Source organism: Mustelus asterias, chromosome 5, assembly GCF_964213995.1.
Source record: "Mustelus asterias chromosome 5, sMusAst1.hap1.1, whole genome shotgun sequence".
NCBI classification, from domain to species: Eukaryota; Metazoa; Chordata; class Chondrichthyes; order Carcharhiniformes; family Triakidae; genus Mustelus; species Mustelus asterias.
The window spans coordinates 2,582,969-2,603,560 of record NC_135805.1 but is presented as its reverse complement, the minus strand read 5'-3'; the positions used below and the strand labels follow the sequence as shown (position 1 = coordinate 2,603,560).

At 48.8% G+C, this 20,592-nt stretch overlaps 1 protein-coding gene across 1 annotated transcript in view; it reads left to right on the top strand.

Annotated features, from left to right (window-relative positions):
• Nucleotides 1–20,592, top strand: part of LOC144493937 (dynein axonemal heavy chain 6-like) — an 814,395-nt gene that overhangs the window by 164,365 nt on the left and 629,438 nt on the right. Inside the window, exon 23 of the mRNA XM_078213513.1 lies at nucleotides 3,242–3,295. Coding sequence (XP_078069639.1) covers nucleotides 3,242–3,295 — 54 coding nt within the window. The remainder of the gene's footprint in view (nucleotides 1–3,241; nucleotides 3,296–20,592) is intronic.

Sequence of the window (20,592 nt, the reverse complement as noted above, 5' to 3'; positions counted from 1 at the left end):
TTATCCTCCAAATCATTTATATATATTACAAACAGCAAAGGTCCCAGCACTGATCCCTGAGGAACACCACTTGTCACAGCCCTCCATTCAGAAACACACCCTTCCACTGCTAACCGCATTCTCCGTTGGCCTTGGGCGGCGTTGTATGAACCTTGGGGAGACGTGCTGGTAAAATCCCACCCTATGTCTGTGTCTGTGAGACAGCTCCCCCAAATTTGGCACAAGCCCCCAGATGCTAGTCAGGAAGATTTTGTATGGTCGACAGGGCTGGGTTTGCTGTTGTCCTTTTTGGTGCCTTGGTCAATACCATGAGGTCCATCTGCTCGTTGCTTTTCCCACTGCAGTCCATGTGGTGTAGGAACATCCACGCTACTGTCAGGGAGAGAGTTCCAGGATTCTGACTCAGTCACAGTGAAAGAACGGCAATATATCTCCAAGTCAGGGTGTTGCGTGACTTGGAGGGAACTTACAGGTGGTGGTGTTCCCAGGAATAAAAGCAAATTACTGCGGATGCTGGAATGCTTACAGATGCTGCCAGACCTGCTGAGATTTTCCAGCACTTTCTTTTTTGGTTTCAGATTCCGTTCTCCGAGCCTCACCCGCCCCTGGAATTGGGGCAGACGTGCAGGTAAAATTCCAGCCATTCTCACGGAATCATATCTTTCAGATAATGTCCCAGACACCACAATCACTGTTCCTGGGTATGTTCTTTCCCACCGGCAGGACAGACCCAGCAGAGGTGGTGGGAACAGTGGTATGCAGTCAGGAGGGAGTTGCCCTGGGAGTCCTCAACATCCACTCTGGACCCCATGAAGTCTCATGGTACCAGGTCAAACATTGACAAGGAAACTTCCTTCTGATTATCACATACCATTCCCCCCTCAGCTGATGAATCAATACTCTGCCCTGACAAAGGGTCATCTAGACACAAAATGTTGGCTCTATTCTCTCCCCATAGATCTTGTTCCCCACTCTCAACATCCTGGGGTTATCATTGACCAGAAACTCAACTGGACGAGCCATATAAACACAGTGGCTACAAGAGCAGGTCAGAGGCTGGGAATACTGCGGCAAGTAACTCACCTCCTGACTCTCCAAAGTCTGTCCATCATCTCCAAGGCACAAGTCAGGACTGTGATGGAATACTCCCCACTCGCCTGGATGAGTGAGGCTTGAATAACACTTAAGAAGCTCAACACCATCCAGGCCAAAGCATCCCTGCTTGAATGCTACCCCTTCCACTAATATTCATGCCCTCCACCACTGAAACACAGTGGACAGCCATGTGTACCACCTGCAAGATGCACTACAGCAACTCACCAAGGTTCCTTCGGCAGCATCTTCCAAAATAAGACTACTACCATCTAGAAGAGCACACCTGGAGGTGCCCCTCCAAGTCACATACCATCCTGACTTGGAAGTGTATCGCCGTTCCTTCATTGTCGCTGGGTCAAAATCTGGTACTTCCTCCCTCACAGCACTGCAGGTGTACCTACACCTCAGGGACTACAGCAGTTCGAGAAGGTAGCTCACTACCACCTTCTCAAAGGGCAATTAGGGATGGGCAATAAATGCTGGCTTACCCAGTGATGCCCACATCCCATAAATGAAGGACCATTTTGATCTGAAACGTTAACTCTGTTTCTCCCTTCACAGATGCTGCCAGACCTGCTGAGTTTATCCAGCATTTTCTGTTTCTTTATTATATATAAAAGAAGCAAATGCTTGCTGAGCCAGCAAGCCCCACATCCCATAAATGAATACATTATAAAAACTCTGGATGAAAGTGTATTCCGAACTTCATAGAATCATAGAATCCCTGCAGTACAGAAGGAGGCCATTCGGCCCATCGAGCCTCCACTGACAACAATCCCATCCTATCCCCGTAACCCCACATATTTAACCTGCTATCCCCCCGAAACGTAGCATGGCCAATCCACCTAACCTCTCATCTTTGGACTGTGGGAGGAAACCGGAGACCTGGAGGAAACCCACGCAGACACGGGGAGAATGTACAAACCCCACACAGACAGTGACCCAAGCCGGTAATCAAACCTGGATCCCTGGCGCTGTAGCAGTGCTAACCACTCTGCCACCGTGCCGCCCGTTCCTTCTCTATTGTCGCTACCTCATTCTCTGTTCCCCCTCTCCAAGGCGAGGGATATGTTTGTATTCCATCCATTTACAGTACTAAAAATTTACATGAAATCACATTACTTTATGTCAGAAGCTGGTGACAATAATGTTGTCAATAACTGCAGCATAATTTAATTAGTTTGACAAGTGTGTGACTGGCTTTCTTCATGAATTGGCAGCATGCAGTTATTTAATGAGCAAATAGGTTGGGTGGATGGGTGAATCTCTCTGACAGAAGCTGAGAGACAATGATGCTGCCTCAGCCTGTTGTAGAATGAATGCCAGGAACTGGAAATAAAGATGCTGATACCCTGGTTCGTAGCTGAGAGTGCGAATGCTGTTAGCCTGCAGGCTGGAGCAGACAGCCACTGCTAACTCCAGCCATCAAACTCTCTACATTGCACATTGCACTCTTCTGAGGCTGACTATTGTGATGGCTATGCCTGATTTTGGATCTCTTCCACTACCAGAAACAGATAGAGCCCTGTTCGAATAATTGGACAGTGTCCAGGGGAAGACAATGCTCCCCTCTCAGAGTTCCACGTACCAAATCCCACTGGCCAATCCAAGAGACCTGGTGGCAAGGAGGTATGCTGAATATCCCAAGATGGGAATGGCCTCTAAAATGTCTGCAGCTTGCCATGAATTCTCCAAATAACCCAGCACAATTTGAGTAAATCTTTGCACTTTCCTACGCCTTCTAAAGTCACGGTGGCACAGTGATCAGCACTGTTGCCTCACAGTGCCAAGGACCCGGGTTCGATTCTTGGCTTGGGTCACTGTCTGTGTGGAGTTTGCACATTCTCCCCGTGTCTGCGTGGGTTTCCTCCGGGGGTGCTCTGGTTTCCTCCCACAGTCCAAAAGACATGCTGGTTAGGTGCATTGGCCTTGCCAAATTCTCGCTCAATATATCCAAACAGGCGCTGGAGTGTGGCAACTGGGGGATTTTCATAGTAACTTCATTGCAGTGTTAATGGAAGCCTACTTGTGACTAACGAATAAATAAAGTGCGGAATTGATGAGAATGCTCCAGCTGAGGCCTCACGAGTAATTTATTTATAAAGGTTGAAGCAGTTTGACACTCAGATATGGTTCTGCTTTTCAGGCTCTGGGAAAACACTGTGTTGTCTTCAACTGCTCTGAAGGTCTGGATTATAAGGTAAAAATACCCCAACTATGTTTACTGCACCAGATAACATTTTATCAGTGAATTAACCAACCTCATCTGGGTACTGATTTGGCCCAAACTTATCTCAGACATTAACCTGACTCAGATGTATCTTAGTAAACCAAGTTAGGAAACACATGAACTGGCGCACTGCCAGTCATCTGAAAAGCCTCGATTTGATTGCAGCTCATAATATTTGGATAGAATTTAAGGTGAATGGCGTACTGGGCGTTGTACCTGCACTGCCAATATTTGATGGGATGGTGCAAAGGGAACTTTACTCTGTACCTAATCCATGCTGCACTTGCCCTAGTGTGACCTATGTGACGATAAATATAAGAGCTTGAGAAAATATTCACCAGCAAATGGATAACTGGTCAGATTGGAGATGGAGAGTTGAATTTGGTGCGAACAGCTGTGGTGGACCAGAAAGCTGGAAGCAGCCCAGCTATTTCTGGCAGACACATTGTGATTCTATGTCCATCTGTCAGACTCAGGGAAGTGGGCTTGGGTTTGCTGGGACCAATAAGGCTGGCCCTGGTGAAGGTGGATACAGAGCGGAACCATTAGCGAGAGGGGGGTATCGGTCGTTTAGATGTGCCACCATGGGTCACAAAATGGCTGATCAGGAGGACCCCCTCTGCTCTCCGCCTCAGCGAAGGGCTTAAGGGAAGGCCAGAAGCTTTTACAGGAACACTAGGTTTACCAGCAGTGTTGGTTTGGTGATGTTACATTAAGAGAGAATGTGCTGATGAGTAAGACGCAGACATTGTTCTGAGGAGCTTCGCATGTGGTGTGAAGGTATGGCAGCTGCACTTCCCTGTTCACAATAACGGTTAAATCTTTAAAGTAAATCTGTCTGCTGATCAATCCTGTACTCCATCTCCAAATAAACCCAAGCCTGTGTGAGATTGGGAAGTTAAGCAAACACAGCAGTGGGCCAAGGTCCCTAAGTGACCTCCCATGTAATGGCCTCTGGGCTGAAAGGTGGTTCTCAGCTTTCCCCACCCTGATTGGATTAGATGGATTTGTGAAGGTGACAGGCACACCATCCCCTCTTCACCCCCCCACAACCCACACTCCACCCCTTGCTACCTGCTCCCATGGACCAGATTAGATCCTCCCCGCCGCCCGCCCCCCCAACCCCACAATGATTTTGTTTTCTGAATATGTGGGAATTATCTTTTAAGAGGTCTTTTAAGAGACTCCTGGATGAGTACATGGGACTTAATAGGATGGAGGGTTATAGGTAGGCGTAAAAGGTAGGGATATGTTCGGCACAACTTGTGGGGCCGAAGGGCCTGTTTTGTGCTGTAGTTTTTCTATGTTTCTATGTTTCTTCTATCCTGTGGCAGATTAGGGATTGTCAGATTCACTGGAGCATGTAATTCAATAATAACTCCTGATTAATATTTAGCTGCTCTTCACAGTGTCAGTGAAGCAAGGCCATGACCTCTGGTCTTTTTAAAGACCCACACTCAGGTGCTGCTGTAAGGGCAGCAGGCTTGAAAACATTTGCTCCAACTGTTTGCATTCCCTAATAACTCTAGCTGCACAAAGATCATGTTTATCATTATTCTATGTTTGCAGCAGGAGGTGGGTGTTAGTACTCAGTGATAGAATAATACATTCTGGCATCTGCAGCAGAGAACTCGCCCCCGTCAACTGTGGTCCAGAGCACACCTACTGGCTCGAAAGGGACTCTTCCTGAGACAGTGAGCTCTGTCAGTGAGGCCAGCACAGGAAGATCTCACTGCTGCAGGAGGCAGAATTCTGAAATCTGCCTCCCAACAAAGTCAGATCCAAAACCAGAGACGGTTCAGTAGCTGAATCCAAACAATGGTCAGTGTGCATGTATAAAATCAAGATGAAACTGAGAACTGGGCACGATATAAACCTTCACACAATCCAAAATATAAAAACAAACCTAAATATCAAAACAAAACACAGTAAGCAGCTTTGTCTGAGAATTCAGGCCTGATTTGTACAGGTGCACAGCAATATAAAAATGTTGATAAAAGTTTTAGTGAGACCCATACTTTCCAGAGATGCAAGTTCCCTGCATCCTCATTGATAACTCTGCTGTAAGTATGGTGTGGTGTGTTCCTTTTCCAATGCCATCCCAACACTGGGCACATTCAGCGAATGGCAGCGGTAGTGAATTTGTCGAAGGATTTTGTGGGGAAACCAAATGTGAATTTTCAGTGGTTGGATTCGCCCTCTCATCCACCAGAACGTCAGTGGAACAGCTACAGAAACCATGGCAACACTGGTGTTTCAATGACCCTCTTTGCACATTTTGGTGGCACGGTGGCACAGTGGTTAGCGTTGCTGCCTCACAGCACCAGGGACCCGTGTTCAATTCCGGCCTCGGGTCGCTGTCTGTGTGGAGTTTGCAAGTTGTCTGCGTGGGTTTCCTCCGGGTGTTCCGGTTTCTTCCCACAGTCCAAAGATGTGCGGGTTAGGTTGATTGGCCATGTTAAATTGCCCCATAGTGTCAGGGGGACTAGCAGGGTAAATACATGGAGTCAAGGGGATAGGGCCTGGGTGGGGTTGTGGTCAGTGCAGACTCAATTGGCCAAATGCCTCCTTCTGCGCTGTAGGGATTCTATGTGTTGGAGAATTCACCCCCAGTATCATCACCCCTATACAGCCTATCTGGGGCTTTTATATGTCGATGCTTAATGCATCTTGTTTGGGGTAGATTGGAGAGCATCTAACCTGTGTTGTACTTGCTTCCATACTTTGACATCTGGGAGTCCCATGATGCTGACACTAGCTAAAATCATGGAAGATTAATCCATTCATAAAGTATGGGTTTCACTAACCATGATTTGGCAAAACATCCACTTCCAGCACGCCCCCACATCTTCGAACCCTCCAGCTGGGAAAAAAGGAGTGATGAGCTATTCTCGAAGTTTACTTTAGATGCTGAAACTGCACTAGTTTGCACAGCTGTTTCTGCTTACGTTTGGGTACGACATTGAGACGCAAATGCTGATGTTGTATATGTTAAAAAAATCCTGCCCCACTTTCATTGTTTTGCTTTGCTCTGTGTTTGCACACTCACTCTCCAAATGCCTGACAGATTCTCAGCCTCATATTCCTCATCCTGTGCTGCACTGTAAGGTTTAATTAGAATCACCGAATTATTATGGTGCAGCAGGAGGCCATTTGGACCATCATATCCGCACCAGCTCTCTGTACAAGCATCAATTCCAACAACACTCAAGAAGCTCGACACCATCCAGGACAAAGCAGCCCGCCTGATTGGCACCACATCTACAAACATCCACTCCCTCCACCACCGACGCTCAGTAGCAGCAGTGTGTACTATCTACAAGATGCACTGCAGCAATTCACCAAAGATCCTTAGACAGCACCTTCCAAACCCACGACTATTTCCATCTAGAAGGACAAGGACAGTAGATAAATGGGAACACCACAACCTGCAAGTTCTCCTCCAAGCCACTCACCATCCTGACTTGGAAATATATCGCCATTCCTTCACAGTCGCTGGGTCAAAATCCTAGAATTCCCTTCCTAACAACATTGTGGGTCAACCCACAGCACGGGGATTGCAGTGATTCAAGAAGGCAGCTCACCACCACCTTCTCAAGGGCAACTGGGGATGGGCAATAAATGCTGGGCAGCCAGCGACGCCCACGTCCCACAAATCAATAAAAAAAAGAATAATAAAGATCAGAAAAAGCATGGGTCCCAATAAACCTTGCTGCAGCCCGAAAAATATCCATTGACTATTACTCCCTGTTTCCTAATATTCAGTCAATTTCGTATGCATATTGCTACTGGCCCTGTATCAAATGCCTTCTGAAAGTCCATGTACACCACATCAACAGCATTACCCTCATCGATCCTTTCTGTTACCTCCTCAAAAAACTCCAGCAAGTTAATTAAACAAACTTTCCCTTTAAAAATCCATGCTGATTCTTCCTGATCAAGCGATGTATTTCCATGTGACTTCTAATGCTATTCAGAATCATTGTTTCTGGAAACTTGCCTACCACTGTAATTAAACTGAATGGTCTGTAATTGCTGGGGCTCTCCATAAAACCTGTTTTGAACAAGGGTGTAACGTTTACAATTCTCCAATCCTCTGGCACTTCCCCCGAGTCCAATAGGACTTTAAACTAGAGATTGGGGGGGAAGGGAAAGTCAGGGAACCAAGAGGTGAAGGAATCAGTGGGAAGCGTAGCTGCTTAGGATTACAAAAAATCACGAAAAGACAGCGCTCAGGAGAGGTTACGATAGTCCCCATCTCACAAAATATGACACAGTGTCTGGAAAGGCTCAGTAAACCAAGGTCCACCACACTACGAAAACAAAAAGGGACGGTCAATAGGGAATTAAAGGTGCTATATTTAAATGCCCGCAGTGTCCGGAACAAGGTAGATGAGCTTGTGGCCCAGATTGTGACTGGCAGGTATGATGTGGTAGGCATCACAGAGACGTGGTTGCAGGGGGTTCAGGACTGGCAGTTAAACATCCAGGGATTCACAACCTATCGAAAAGACAGAGAGGTGGGTAGAGGGGGCGGGGTTGCCTTGTTAATTAGAAATGAAATTAAATCAATAGCACTAAACGACACAGGGTCAGACGATGTGGAGTCTGTGTGGGTAGAGTTGAGGAACCACAAAGGCAAAAAAACCATAATGGGAGTTATGTACAGGCCTCCTGACAGTGGTCAGGACCAGGGGCACAAAAATGCACCACAAAATAGAAAGAGCATGTCAGAAAGGCAAGGTCACAGTGATCATGGGGGATTTCAATATGCAGGTGGACTGGGTAAATAATGTTGCCAGTGGACCCAAAGAAAGGGAATTCATTGAATGTTTACAGGATGGCTTTTTGGAACAGCTTGTGATGGAGCCCACGAGGGAACAGGCTATTCTGGACTTAGTGTTATGTAATGAGCCAGACGTGATAAAAGATCTTAAAGTAAGGGAACACTTAGGAAGCAGTGATCATAATATGGTAGAATTCAGTCTGCAATTTGAAAGAAGGAAGGCAGAATCAGATGTGAAGGTTCTACAGTTAAATAAAGGTAATTACAGGCGCATGAGGGAGGAACTGACAACAATCGACTGGAAGCAGAGCCTAGTGGGAAAGACAGTAGAACAGCAATGGCAGGAGTTTCTGGGAGTAATTGAGGACACAGTGCAGAGGTTCATCCCAAACAAAAGAAAGGTTATCAGAGGGGGGATTAGGCAGCCATGGCTGACAAAGGAAGTCAGGGAATGCATCAAGGCAAAAGAGAGAGCCTATAATGTGGCAAAGAGTAGTGGGAAGTCAGAAGACTGGGAAGGCTATAAAAACAGAGGATAACAAAGAGAGAAATAAGGAAGGAGAGGATCAAATATGAAGGTAGGCTAGTCAGTAACATTAGGAATGATAGTAAAAGTTTCTTTAAATACATTAAAAACAAACGGGAGGCAAAAGTAGACATTGGGCCGCTCCAAAATGACGCTGGTAATCTAGTGATGGGAGACAAGGAAATAGCTGAGGAACTTAATAAGTACTTTGCGTCAGTCTTCACAGTAGAAGACATGAGTAATATTGATGCGCGACAATCAAGCACGAGGTACAAGGCTTCAGCGATTGAAGGCTTTTATTGACAAACAATGGAACTATCTTAACACGAGTACACCATTCCAGACTGGAGGGGTCCCGCCTGAGCAGAGGGTCTTATACCTCTCCCCAGGAGGCGGGGCCCGACCGGGATGTGCCATAACAGCATCCACCACAGGTATATTAATCCCACAGTGTAAACACCCTAACCTAATAACAACATTATAACAACCCCACAGTGTCAACACCCTAACCCAACAGTAACATTGGAATATATTCATCATGGAGTGCGGTTACAAGTGGTGTACCTCAGGGATCTGTTTTGGGGCCACTGCTGTTTGTAATATTTATTAATGATCTGGATGAGGGTATAGTTGGGTGGATTAGCAAATTTGCTGATGACACCAAAGTCGGTGGTGTGGTAGACAGTGAGGAAGGGTGTCGTAGTTTGCAGGAAGACTTAGACAGGTTGCAAAGTTGGGCCGAGAGGTGGCGGATGGAGTTTAATGCGGAGAAGTGTGAGGTAATTCACTTTGGTAGGAATAACAGATGTGTTGAGTATAGGGCTAACGGGAGGACTTTGAATAGTGTGGAGGAGCAGAGGGATCTAGGTGTCTGTGTGCATAGATCCCTGAAAGTTGGGAATCAAGTAGATAAGGTTGTTAAGAAGGCATATGGTGTCTTGGCGTTTATTGGTAGGGGGATTGAATTTAGGAGTCGTAGCGTTATGTTGCAACTGTACACAACTCTGGTGCGGCCGCACTTGGAGTACTGTGTGCAGTTCTGGTCCCCACATTACAGGAAGGATGTGGAGGCTTTGGAGAGGGTGCAGAGGAGGTTTACCAGGATGTTGCCTGGTATGGAGGGGAGATCCTATGAGGAGAGGCTGAGGGATTTGGGATTGTTTTCGCTGGAAAGGCGGCGGCTAAGAGGGGATCTTATTGAAACATATAAGATGATTAGAGGTTTAGATAGGGTGGATAGTGATAGCCTTTTTCCTCTGATGGAGAAATCCAGCACGAGGGGGCATGGCTTTAAATTGAGGGGGGGTAGTTATAGAACCGATGTCAGGGGTAGGTTCTTTACCCAGAGGGTGGTGAGGGATTGGAATGCCCTGCCAGCATCAGTAGTAAATGCGCCTAGTTTGGGGGCGTTTAAGAGATCCGTAGATAGGTTCATGGACGAAAAGAAATTGATTTAGGTTGGAGGGTCACAGTTTTTTTTTAACTGGTCGGTGCAACATCGTGGGCCGAAGGGCCTGTTCTGCGCTGTAATGTTCTATGTTCTATGTTCTAACCCCACAGTGGGAACCAACGATTGTTCACCACATTCACCCCTCCTTTGAAAACAAAGGCCGGCGGGGTGCGAAAACAGTTTACATATATACAAAAAAATCTACAAGTCCAGACGGTCTGGAGGACCGCACCATCGCTGTGATCTCCTCAACACCGGTTGCGACACCGGAGCAGGTGCTTGCGGTGGCGTTCTCTCCAAAACAGCGTCCGGCTGTCCCCTCGAGGACTCCCGGGCCGGTTGACCCTGGTGAAGCAGTGGTGCAGGGGATCCCGGCACCTTCTGTGGTGGCGCCGATCTCCGAGTCTCAGGCAAGCTGTACATGGGAGTATAACTGTTATGCACTGGTCCCAGTGCTGACCGCGCCACGTCCGGGGAAGAAAGAAGTGATAGGGGATTCGTGACAGGGGGTATAGGAGCGACAGGAGTTGCTACATCCCCTGCGGGCGCCAGGTCTCGAATCGAGACCGTGTCCTCTCGCCCGTCAGGATATGCCACATAGGCATACTGAGGGTTGGCGTGGAGGAGTTGGACCGGTTCGACCAAGGGGTCGGACTTGCGGGCCCTCACATGTCGCCGCAGAAGGACGGGTCCTGGGTACGTCAACCAGGCTGGTAAGGTGATCCCCGAGGACGACTTCCGAGGGAATGAGAACATCCTCTCGTGGGGAGTAGCATTGGTTGCCGTACACAGGAGGGAGCGAATGGAATGAAGCGCATTTGGAAGGACCTCCTGCCAACGGGAGACTGGAAGGCCCCTGGACTTCAGCGCCAATAGGACAGCCTTCCAGACTGTAGCATTCTCTCTCTCCACCTGTCCGTTATCCCTAGGGTTGTAGCTCGTGGTTCTACTAGAGGCAATCCCGTATGAGAGCAGGAATTGCCTCAAGTCGTTACTCATGAACGACGAGCCCCTGTCGCTATGTATGTAGCAGGGGTACCCGAACAGGGTAAAAAGATCACTGAATGCCTTAATCACTGTGGCAGTCGACGTGTCCGCACAGGGGACAACAAACGGGAACCGGGAGTATTCATCTATGATATTGAGAAAATACACATTCCGGTCCGTTGAGGGAAGGGGGCCCTTAAAATCCACACTCAGCCTCTCGAAGGGGCGAGTGGCCTTGACCAATTGTGCCCGGTCAGGTCGATAAAAGTGCGGTTTGCATTCCGCGCAAATCCGACAGCTTCTCGTTACAGACCTGACATCCTCCACCGAGTAGGGCAGGTTACGGGCTTTTATGAAGTGGTAGAGCCGAGTGACCCCAGGATGGCACAGGTCATTATGGAGGGCGTTCAAGCGGTCCTCCTGCATGATAGCGCATGTTCCGCACGAGAGGGCATCCGAGGGCTCATTGAGTTTCCCTGGACGATACATAATATCGTAATTATAGGTGGAGAGCTCAATTCTCCACCGCAAGATCTTATCATTCTTGATCTTGCCCCTCTGCGTATTACTGAACATAAACGCCACGGATCGTTGATCCGTGATCAGGGTGAACCGCTTCCCCGCCAGGTAATGGCGCCAGTGTCTGATGGCTTCCACAATAGCCTGAGCCTCCTTCTCCACCGCTGAATGCCGAATTTCGGGACCTTGAAGGGTGCGGGAAAAAAACGCGACGGGCCTGCCTGCCTGGTTCAGTGTGGCGGCCAGGGCGAAATCCGATGCATCACTTTCCACTTGAAAAGGGATGGATTCATCCACCGCGTGCATCGTGGCTTTCGCAATGTCACTTTTCAAAGCCTTGAAGGCCAATTGGGCCTCCGGCGTGAGTGGGAAAGTCGTGGACTTGATGAGCGGACGGGCTTTGTCCGCGTAGTTGGGGACCCACTGCGCATAATAAGAAAAAAAGCCGAGGCATCTCCTCAGTGCTTTTGCACAAGCGGGCAAGGGAAGTTCAGTAAGGGGGCGCATACGGTCTGGATCAGGGCCGATGACCCGGTTTTCCACCACGTATCCCAGGATAGCTAACCTGCGCGTACGGAATACACACTTCTCCCTGTTATAGGTCAGATTCAGGCGAGACGCAGTGCGCAGAAAGTTCTGGAGGTTTGTGTCATGGTCCTGCTGGTCATGGCCGCAGATGGTGACGTTATCCAGGTACGGGAAGGTAGCCCGCAACCCGTTCTGGTCCACCATTCGGTCCATAGCACGCTGGAAGACCGAGACCCCATTGGTGACACCAAATGGAACCCTAAGAAACTGATACAGACGACCATCCGCCTCAAAAGCCGTATATTGTCGGTCCTCTGGGCGGATGGGGAGTTGGTGGTAGGCGGACTTAAGGTCTATGGTGGAGAACACCCGGTACTGCGCAATCTGATTGACCATATCAGATATGCGCGGGAGAGGATACGCATCCAGCTGTGTATAACGGTTAATGGTCTGACTGTAGTCGATGACCATCCGGGGTTTGTTCCCGCTTTTAACCACCACGACCTGCGCTCTCCACGGACTAGCACTGGGCTGTATGATCCCTTCTTTGAGGAGCCGCTGAACCTCAGATCTAATGAAGATCCGGTCTTCAGCGCTGTAATGCCTACTTTTAGTAGCGATGGGCTTGCAGCCTGGTACCAGATTCTTAAATAAAGAGGGTGTGGTGATCTTTAGTGTGGAAAGATTGCATGCGGGGCGCTTTGGACAATTTGGAGGCTACGGCTGATTCCCTACTGCCAGCGAAGGGAGTGGCCCACTGTACTGTAGGATCACACTCTTCATGTGGACCATAAAGTTTAGTCCAAGGAGAATTGGCGCGCAAAGGTGCGGCAACACAAGGAGCCTGTATCGCCCGTAAATTGTGCCCTGCACCTCCAGGGTTACCACACAACTAAGGCTACTGGAGAGACTTTAAACTAGAAAGGTTGGGGGGAGGGAATCGAAATGAGGGGACTGAGAGCGAGGAGGTTAGCTCGCAAATAGATAAGGAATGTAGACAGGGTAAGAGGGAGGTTAGACGAGTGATGGAGAAGGGAAGTGCTCAGGCTGAAGGTCTGAGATGTGTCTATTTTAATGCCAGGAGTGTAGTGAATAAAGTGGATGAGCTTAGAGCGTGGATTGCTGCTTCGAATTGTGATGTGGTGGCCATTACGGAGACTTGGATGTCTCAGGGACAGGACTGGGTGCTTCAGGTGCCGGGTTTTAGATGTTTCAGGAAGGACAGGGAGGGAGGCAAGAGAGGGGGGGGAGTGGCACTGTTGATCAGGGATAGTGTCACGGCTGTAGAGAAGGTGGACGCCGTGGAGGGATTGACTACGGAGTCTCTGTGGGTGGAGGTTAGGAACAGGAAGGGGTCGGTAACGTTGCTGGGTGTTTTCTATAGGCCGCCCAATAGTAACAGAGATGTTGAGGAGCAGATGGGGAAACAGATCCTGGAGAGATGTAGGAATAACAGAGTTGTCGTGATGGGAGATTTTAATTTCCCAAACATAGATTGGAATATCCCTAGGGCTAGGGGTTTGGATGGAGAGGAGTTTGTTAGGTGTGTCCAGGAGAGTTTCCTGACACAGTATGTGGATAAGCCTACTAGAGGAGAGGCTGTACTTGATCTGGTGCTGGCTAATGAACCTGGACAGGTGGAGGATCTCTCGGTGGGTGAGCATCTTGGGGATAGCGATCATAATTCTATCTCCTTCACGATAGCATTGGAAAGAGATAGGATCAGGCAGGCTAGGAAAGTGTTTCTCTGGAGTAAAGGGAAATACAGTGTCATCAGGGAGGAAATTAGACGGGTAAATTGGAAGGAGGCATTCTTGGGGAAAAGTACCGAAGGAAAGTGGAGGATTTTCAAGGAATGTTTGTCTGGAGCTCTGCATGACAACGTTCCGATGAGACAGGGGGGTGTTGGTAGGGTACGGGAACCGTGGTGCACGAAGGTTGTGATGAACCTGGTGAATAAGAAAAGAGAGGCGTACAGAAGGTTCAGAGAGCTAGGAGGTGTTAAGGATTTAGAGGAGTATACGGGATGTAGGAAGGAGCTTAAGAAGGAAATTAGGAGAGCGAGAAGGGGTCATGAGAAGACCTTGGCGGGTAAGATTAAGGAGAATCCCAAGGCTTTCTACAAATATGTCAAGAGTAAAAGGATGAGATGTGAAGGCATAGGACCCTTAAAAGGTGAAGGGGGAAAAGTTTGTGCGGAACCGTTAGAAATGGCGGAGCTGCTTAATGAATACTTTACCTCGGTATTCACGGTGGAAAGGGATCTGGGTGGTTGTACTGCTGATTTGCGGTGGACAGAAAGGATCGAGCATGTGGACATAAAGAAAGAGGATGTGTTGGAACTATTGAATGGCATCAAGGTTGGTAAGTCGCCGGGATCGGATGGGATGTACCCCAGGTTACTGTGGGAGGCGAGGGAGGAGATTGCGGAGCCTTTGGCGATGATCTTTGCATCGTCGATGGAGACGGGAGAGGTTCCGGAGGATTGGAGGATTGCAGATGTGGTCCCTATATTCAAGAAAGGGAACAGGGACAGCCCGGGAAATTACCGACCGGTGAGTCTAACCTCAGTGGTTGGTAAGTTGATGGAGAGGATCCTGAGAGACAGGATTTATGATCATCTAGAGAAGTTTAGTATGATCAAAAGTAGTCAGCACGGCTTTGTCAAGGGCAGGTCGTGCCTTACGAGCCTGGTTGAGTTCTTTGAAAATGTGACCAAACACATTGACGAAGGAAGAGCGGTGGATGTGGTCTATATGGACTTCAGCAAGGCGTTCGATAAGGTCCCCCATGCAAGACTTCTTGAGAAAGTGAGAGGGCATGGGATCCAAGGGGCTGTTGCCTTGTGGATCCAGAACTGGCTTGCCTGCAGAAGGCAGAGAGTGGCTGTGGAGGGGTCTTTCTCTGCATGGAGGTCAGTGACCAGTGGAGTGCCCCAGGGATCTGTTCTGGGACCCTTGCTGTTTGTCATTTTCATAAATGACCTGGATGAGGAAGTGGAGGGATGGGTTGGTAAGTTTGCTGACGACACCAAGGTAGGTGGTGTTGTGGATAGTATGGAGGGATGTCAGAAGTTGCAGCGAGACATAGATAGAATGCAAGACTGGGCGGAGAAGTGGCAGATGGACTTCAACCCGGATAAGTGTGTAGTGATCCATTTTGGCAGATCCAATGGGATGAAGCAGCAGTATAATATGAAGGGTACAATTCTTAGCAGTGTAGAGGATCAGAAGGACCTTGGGGTCCGGGTCCATAGGACTCTTAAATCGGCCTCGCAGGTGGAGGATGCGGTCAAGAAGGTGTACGGCGTACTGGCCTTCATTAATCGAGGGATTGAGTTTAGGAGTCGGGAGATAATGCTGCAGCTTTATAGGACCCTGGTTAGACCCCACTTGGAGTACTGCGCGCAGTTCTGGTCACCTCATTACAGGAAAGATGTTGAAGCCATTGAAAGGGTGCAGAGGAGATTTACAAGGATGTTGCCTGGATTGGGGGGCATGCCTTATGAGGATAGGTTGAGGGAGCTTGGTCTCTTCTCCCTGGAGAGACGAAGGATGAGAGGTGACCTGATAGAGGTTTACAAGATGTTGAGAGGTCTGGATAGGGTAGACTCTCAGAGGCTATTTCCAAGGGCTGAAATGGTTGCTACGAGAGGACACAGGTTTAAGGTGCTGGGGGGTAGGTACAGAGGAGATGTCAGGGGTAAGTTTTTCACTCAGAGGGTGGTGGGTGAGTGGAATCGGCTGACGTCGGTGGTGGTGGAGGCAAACTTGTTGGGGTCTTTTAAGAGACTTCTGGATGAGTACATGGGATTTAATGGGATTGAGGGCTATAGATAGGCCTAGAGGTAGGGATATGATCAGCGCAACTTGTGGGCCGAAGGGCCTGTTTGTGCTGTGGCTTTCTATGTTCTATGTTCTACAACGTCCTTGGATCGGTACAGACCGGGACCGTGATGCCATAGAAATTGTCTGTTTGGCAGGTAGAACCCGGAGTCCACACCTCTTTGCAGTGTCAGGGTGAATAAAACCCTCGGTGCTCCCACTGTCAAGCAGACAATACACAGTACGACCATTTACCTTGATGTTCATCATCGAACAGTCAAGCCTGTGATGCTTTGTCTGGTCCAGAGAGATCGACGCCACCGTTGGCCCTTGGACGTCACTGCAGGCAGCCGAGGTTGATACTGAGGACCCCTGCTGGTCGCTCCTGGTCGTCGTCGACCACGATGGCCGCCCCCATGAATCGCACGTGGGTGAGGGCGCCAAGCGTAGCGACTCCTGGTGGTCATCCTCCTCCGCCAGCCACGATGGCGTCGTCCTGGATTCGCACGTGGTCGGACCTCGTGGATACTGCGACGCCGAAGGAGATTGTCTCCGTTCTGGAGGGTCACAGGCTGCACTGCCGTTCTTGGGCTTCGATCTGCAGACTTTCGCGTAGTGCCCCTTTTTACCGCACTGACTGCAGATCACCGTTTTAGCTGGACACTGTTGCCGTGGATGCTTGGCTCCTCCGCAAAAATAGCACCGCTGGCCGCCTGGAGCTGCCGCCGTCGTCGGGTCGATATGGGAGCGCGAGCCCGTGGGGCGAGGAGGGATTTGTGCTTGCTCCTGCCACGTTGTCTCCACGTGGTCTTCGGGGTACAGAGCCAAGCTTTTCGACGCTGCCTCCAGCATCTCAGCCATCTCCATCGCTTGGGTCAGGTTGAGGTTCCCTTTCTCCAATAGCTTAAGCCGGATGTACGAGGACCCTACCCCTGCTACAAACGCATCTCGGGCGAGGTCGTACATGTACTGCTCAGCCGACACAGCTTTGCAGTCGCAGCCCCTGGCAAGCTGCAAGAGCTCATTGGCGTAGTCCTCCATGGTTTCGCCCGACTGCCGACGTCGTGTAGCGAGGAGGTAACGAGCGTGAATCTCGTTGGGTGGTCTCGTGTATCGTTTTTTCAAGAGCTCGATGGCCCTCGGGTAAGTGGTGGCCGCACGAATCGCGAGATAGACCGTGTCGCTTACCCTCACGTGGAGGACCTGGAGTCTGTCGTCGTCCGTAGTAACTGCTGCAGAGGCCGCCAGGTAGTCCTCGAAACACTTCAGCCAGTGGTCGAAGGTGTTAGAGGCACCGACTGCACGTGGGTCCAGCGTCAGACGCTCTGGTTTCAGCATTTGCTCCATACTCTCCTTACTGTCGAGAGTTTTGTGTTTGTCAATAAAATTGATGCGCGACAATCAAGCACGAGGTACAAGGCTTCAGCGATTGAAGGCTTTTATTGACAAACAATGGAACTATCTAAACACGAGTACACCATTCCAGACTGGAGGGGTCCCGCCTGAGCAGAGGGTCTTATACCTCTCCCCAGGAGGCGGGGCCCGACCGGGATGTGCCATAACAGCATCCACCACAGGTATATTAATCCCACAGTGTAAACACCCTAACCTAATAACAACATTATAACAACCCCACAGTGTCAACACCCTAACCCAACAGTAACATTGGAATAACCCCACAGTGGTAACCAACGATGGTTCACCACAAATATCCCAACAATTCAGGAAAGTCAGGGGGCAGAGTTGAATATGGTTGCCATTACAAAGGAGAAAGTGCTAGAGAAACTAAAAGGTCTGAAAATTGATAAATCTCCGGGCCCAGATGGGCTACATCCTAGAGTTCTAAAGGAGATAGCTGAAGAAATAGTGGAGGCGTTAGTTATGATCTTTCAAAAGTCACTGGAGTCAGGGAAAGTCCCAGAGGATTGGAAAATCGCTGTTGTAACCCCACTGTTCAAGAAGGGAACAAGAAAAAAGATGGAAAATTATAGGCCAATTAGCCTAACCTCAGTTGTTGGCAAAATTCTAGAATCCATCGTTAAGGATGAGATTTCTAAATTCTTGGAAGTGCAGGGTCGGATTAGGACAAGTCAGCATGGATTTAGTAAGGGGAGGTCGTGCCTGACAAACCTGTTAGAGTTCTTTGAAGAGATAACAAATAGGTTAGACCAAGGAGAGCCAATGGATGTTATCTATCTTGACTTCCAAAAGGCCTTTGACAAGGTGCCTCACGGGAGACTGCTGAGTAAAATAAGGGCCCATGGTATTCGAGGCAAGGTACTAACATGGATTGACGATTGGCTGTCAGACAGAAGGCAGAGAGTTGGGATAAAAGGTTCTTTCTCAGAATGGCAACCGGTGACAAGTGGTGTCCCGCAGGGTTCAGTGTTGGGGCCACAGCTGTTCTCTTTATATATTAACGATCTAGATGACGGGACTGGGGGCATTCTGGCCAAGTTTGCCGATGATACAAAGATAGGTGGAGGGGCAGGTAGTATTGAGGAGGTGGGGAGGCTGCAGAAAGATTTAGACAGTTTAGGAGAGTGGTCCAAGAAGTGGCTGATGAAATTCAACGTGGGCAAGTGCGAGGTCGTGCACTTTGGAAAAAAGAATAGAGGCATGGACTATTTTCTAAATGGTGACAAAATTCATAATGCTAAAGTGCAAAGGGACTTGGGAGTCCTAGTCCAGGATTCTCTAAAGGTAAACTTGCAGGTTGAGTCCGTAATTAAGAAAGCAAATGTAATGTTGTCATTTATCTCAAGAGGCTTGGAATACAAAAGCAGGGATGTACTTCTGAGGCTTTATAAAGCACTGGTTAGGCCCCATTTGGAGTACTGTGAGCAATTTTGGGCCCCGCACCTCAGGAAGGACATACTGGCACTGGAGCGGGTCCAGCGGAGATTCACACGGATGATCCCAGGAATGGTAGGCCTGACATACGATGAACGTCTGAGGATCGTGGGATTATATTCATTGGAGTTTAGGAGGTTGAGGGGAGATCTAATAGAAACTTACAAGATAATGAACGGCTTAGATAGGATGGACGTAGGGAAGTTGTTTCCATTAGCAGGGGAGACTAGGACGCGGGGGCACAGCCTTAGAATAAAAGGGAGTCACTTTAGAACAGAGATGAGGAGAAATTTCTTCAGCCAGAGAGTGGTAGGTCTGTGGAATTCATTGCCACAGAGGGCTGTGGAGGCCGAGACGTTGAGCGTCTTCAAGACAGAAATTGATAAGTTCTTGATTTCTCGAGGAATTAAGGGCTATGGGGAGAGAGCGGGTAAATGGAGTTGAAATCAACCATGATTGAATGGTGGAGTGGACTCAATGGGCCGAATGGCCTTACTTCTGCTCCTATGTCTTATGGTCTTATGGTCTTAAGACTGGAAGGCTATGGCCCGCACCCCTACAATTTCCATTCTCACTTCCTTCAATGGAAGCAATGGCAATGGCCTAGTGGTATTATCGCTGTGGGACCTGGGTTCGAATCCCGCTACAGCAGCTGGTGGAATTTTAATTCAATAAAAAAATCTAAATTAAGAATCTACTTATGACCATGAAACCATTGTCGATTGTTGGAAAAACCCATCTGGGTCACGAATGCCCTTTAGGGAAGGAAATCTGCCGTCCTTACCTGGTCTGGCCTACATGTGACTCCAGAGCCACCGCAATGTGGTTGACTTTCAACTGCCCTCTGAACAAAGGCAACTAGGGATGGGCAATAAGTGCAAGCCAACCGGCGATGCCCATGTCCCACGAATGAATATAAAAAAAATCCTTGGATGCATCCCATCCGGTCCAATAGCCTTGTTAACTTTCAGCACTGATTCTATTCAGCATTTTCCCCTTATCAGTTTAGAACTCTTTTAGGGACAGAATTTCCTTACTGTCACTATGGCCCAGAAAGCATCTGCCTCCTTGGTAAAGGTGGATCATTTCATACCTGAGCCTTGCCCCCAGAGTCAAGATTTGGAGCAGAGTGAGTTTCCTGTAGGGTTGAGAGTCTGTCCCTGTTCCTGCTGCCTTTTCTGGTGGTGGTTTCTTTTGAATTTGGTACAGCCTAATCAAACCAGGCTTGTTTTTGCCACATCTTCTCGCTCCCACTACTTGCTTGTTGGTCAGTCTCTCTCCAAATCCTATGAACTTTTCCTTTTCACATCTATCTTCACCCAAGAGAATGAGGACGATGGTATGGAATTCAGGGAGAGGGACTGAGGTTCTTGAGCAAATTGACACAGGGAAGGACAAGGTGTTCGAGGTGTTGGCAGCCTTAAAAGTGGATAAACCTCCAGATGAATAGGCTGCTGTGGGAGGCAAGAGAGGAGATTGCAGGGGCTCTGACCCAAATTTTCAATTCCTCTCTGGCCACGGGGGAGGTCATGATGTAGAGATGCCGGCGTTGGACTGGGGTAAACACAGATATATATGCCCTGTTTGCTGTTTATGAGCAGATCTCCCACTCACCTGACGAAGGAGCAGCGCTCCGAAAGCTAGTGGCGTTTGCTACCAAATAAACCTGGACTTTAACCTGGTGTTGTTAGACTCCTTACACGGGGGAGGTGCCAGACAATTGGAGAACAGCTAATGTGGTTCTGCTGTTTAAGAAAGGTTGTCGAGCTTTGCTCAGTGTTCTGAGTACCTTTG